The 2797-nt window shown below is 42.7% G+C and overlaps 1 protein-coding gene across 1 annotated transcript; it reads left to right on the plus strand.

The window, feature by feature from the left end:
• Nucleotides 1-521: 521 nt before the first annotated feature.
• LOC110289607 (taste receptor type 2 member 134) lies at nucleotides 522-1469 on the plus strand. Its single transcript, XM_021155891.1, has one exon. It carries the CDS (start codon nucleotides 555-557, stop codon nucleotides 1467-1469), a length of 915 nt encoding a protein of 304 aa, XP_021011550.1. The 5' UTR covers nucleotides 522-554.
• The last annotated feature ends 1328 nt before the right edge of the window (nucleotides 1470-2797 follow it).

Below are 2797 nucleotides of genomic sequence, written 5' to 3' on the forward strand. Positions count from 1 at the left end.
TATCTCTCAACCATTTAAGCTAAAATAAAGGCAGACTACGTTGGAACTGGTTGATGGGTTACAAGAGAAGAGTAAGGTAACCTAGAGTTAGCCTAGAAGGGCTGATGTGGTCAAAGCATCATATATGCATACAGGGAAATGTTACGGCAAAACCCATTTAATATGCATAATAAATATACCCTGTTCGTTACTATGCTAAAAATGGGAAAGGTAGCAATGTACAGGGTATCAGTGTATTGGCTCTCCCTTGGGTCCTGTTCACATTTCCCTGCACCTCACTCTGATGAAGAGCAGGCAAATGTAGCGTCTGCAAGGAGACACACCAGTGTCACTGAACTGAGAATGATTTCCATGCCGGAGGGGACAGCAGATATCCCCATCCCTGGTATCCATGAGCCTCACTGGTGCCTGGGCTTTTGCATGTATCCAGGAAGAGGATTCGGCAAGGTAATTGGCTAAATAAATATGCTGTGCGCTCTCTTTCTCTCTGTGGATGCGTCCCAGGACTTAGGGATAGGAGTCGAGTCAGTCTAAAAATATTCTCCCCAAAGAAGATGCCTTTTTCACGTACACTCATCTTCATCATCATCTTTTGTATGCAGTCTCTAGCTGCTTTACTGCAAAATGGCTTTATGGTCACTGTGCTGAGCAGGGAATGGGTACGAAGCCAGGGACTCCCTGCAGGTGACATGATTATGGCTTGCCTAGCTGCCTCCAGGTTCTGTCTGCATGGAATAGCCTTCCTAAACAATTTCCTGGCCTCTGCTATGCTTTGGACCATAAAGAATTATTTTTCTATCCTCTGGGACTTCATCAACACTGTCAATTTCTGGTTTACCGCCTGGCTATCTATCTTCTACTGTGTGAAGATCTCTTCGTTTTCCCACCCCATCTTCTTCTGGATAAAATGGAGAATTTCTCGGTCAGTGCCCAGGTTACTGCTTGGATCCCTGATCATTGGTGGACTGTCAGCCATCTCCTCAGCCACTGGAAACATAATTGCCCTTCAGATGGCGGCCTGTGAAAACTACACAGTTTCTTATAAAACGATGGCATTCTATGTGTATTATTTTCGCTGTCATGCGATGCTGATGTGGGTCATTCCATTCTTCCTTTTTCTGCTGTCCATCATCTTGCTCATGTTCTCACTGTATCGGCATCTGGAACAGATGAGGTACCACAGACCCAGGTCTCATGACTACAGCACCCATGCTCACACTATGGCTCTGAAGTCCCTTACCTTCTTCCTCATCTTCTATACATCGTATGCCCTGCTCATTACGGCATCTGTTGCACACGTTGTAAATGTCCACAGTTCCTGGCACTGGGCCTGGGAAGTGATAACCTACATGGGCATCTCACTACATTCCACCATTCTGATACTAAGCAACACCAAGATGAGAAAGGCCCTCAAGATAAAGTTCCTAGACCTTTGTATTGCCAGATCATATGACAATGGCCGTGGTTAAAGCATGGCTCTACTCTCAAGGTATCAGTATCAACAGCCTGTTCTCTAATGAATAGTGCCTCCCATGGGAGGAACCCATAAGGTTTGATGGCTCTCTCTCTCTGCTTGGTCTTCTCACTCATCCCATGCCTTACTGTTTAATTTTCCACACTTCAGCTTCTCCCTTTCTTGATCCGTCTGATACTGTTACTTCTCTGGTCTGGGTCCCAAGTCATATTGGCCTCACCTGAACGGTTGTATTTCCTCTCTCAAAGAGATGCTCATAGTCTTTAAATAATATTCTCCACGCATTCAAAGCATTGGCTTGTCTTTCCTTATGAATACCTAGAGCCACTGTCAGCTGACTCTCTGAGCAATCTGAAGTTTGGTTTTAGTGGAATAGATTCCCCAACACTGCCCTTCTCGGATACACCAGCCAAGCTCCTCACTCCAGCTGTGGTCTCAGTTCAGTCTCTCTATGGTACAGATTCTGGCTATTGTCTGTAAGTCCTTCCCTTCCATCCCATGTGCTTTTGACACCAAATAATAGGCACTTTCCAGATTCCCCCCCCCCATGTCTTCCTACTTTGTTTTCTCTGTCAGTCTTGGCCATTCTCCTGTTGTAGAGCATTGCTTAAGAAGAATTCCACCATGGAGTCTTATCAGTTTCATCTCACACAAAGCTGAAGACATGTGTGAATTTTGTTCTGTTTCAGGTCCTAACGACGACTTTTCGTGCTTGTTTGAAATAAAAGGAGTTGTATGTTATGGAAATGTTAAGTTTGGTCCAATAGAAAGCAGATGAAAACAAAGGATATCTTCAATGAAATTTCATTTTAATTAGCCTGTACTTCTTGTTTGTCTACCTGAAAGAAACACTTAGAATGCTGCTGCCTAGGCTTATGCTTCTCCAAATGGAACATGTGTACGATGGTCCCCTGGAAGTAGGAAAAAATTTGGGAACTTCCATTCTTATATATCTTTATCTTATCCTGTAAATTCCTAGTTTTCTGTGTATTCGGTTTATGTATTAAAATGAGATGTGTGTATAATTAATAATAAAGATGAATATGATAATGCCCTGGATATCCAAGCTGCTATACAAGAAGGAACAGTATTGGAGTTTTCATGTTCTCATTAAACTATTTATCAAAACAGGGAACACTACGAAAGAAAGTGTGTTTTCTTTTATAATGATGTAGGAATCAATTTGTCAAAGGATGGGAATAATAGAAACACACACACACACAAACACAAACACACACACACACATAGAGTTACAGTTAGCCCTTGACACTCTTTCCTGAAGAACTGCTTTTATAAGTAGACAACGAATCAGTAATGACACAG

Source organism: Mus caroli, chromosome 2 (assembly GCF_900094665.2).
Source record: "Mus caroli chromosome 2, CAROLI_EIJ_v1.1, whole genome shotgun sequence".
Classification (NCBI taxonomy): Eukaryota; Metazoa; Chordata; class Mammalia; order Rodentia; family Muridae; genus Mus; species Mus caroli.

Coding starts and splice junctions, on each gene's coding strand:
- LOC110289607 (XM_021155891.1), top strand. CDS start 555: ATGCCTTTTTCACGTACACTCATCTTCATCATCATCTTTTGTATGCAG.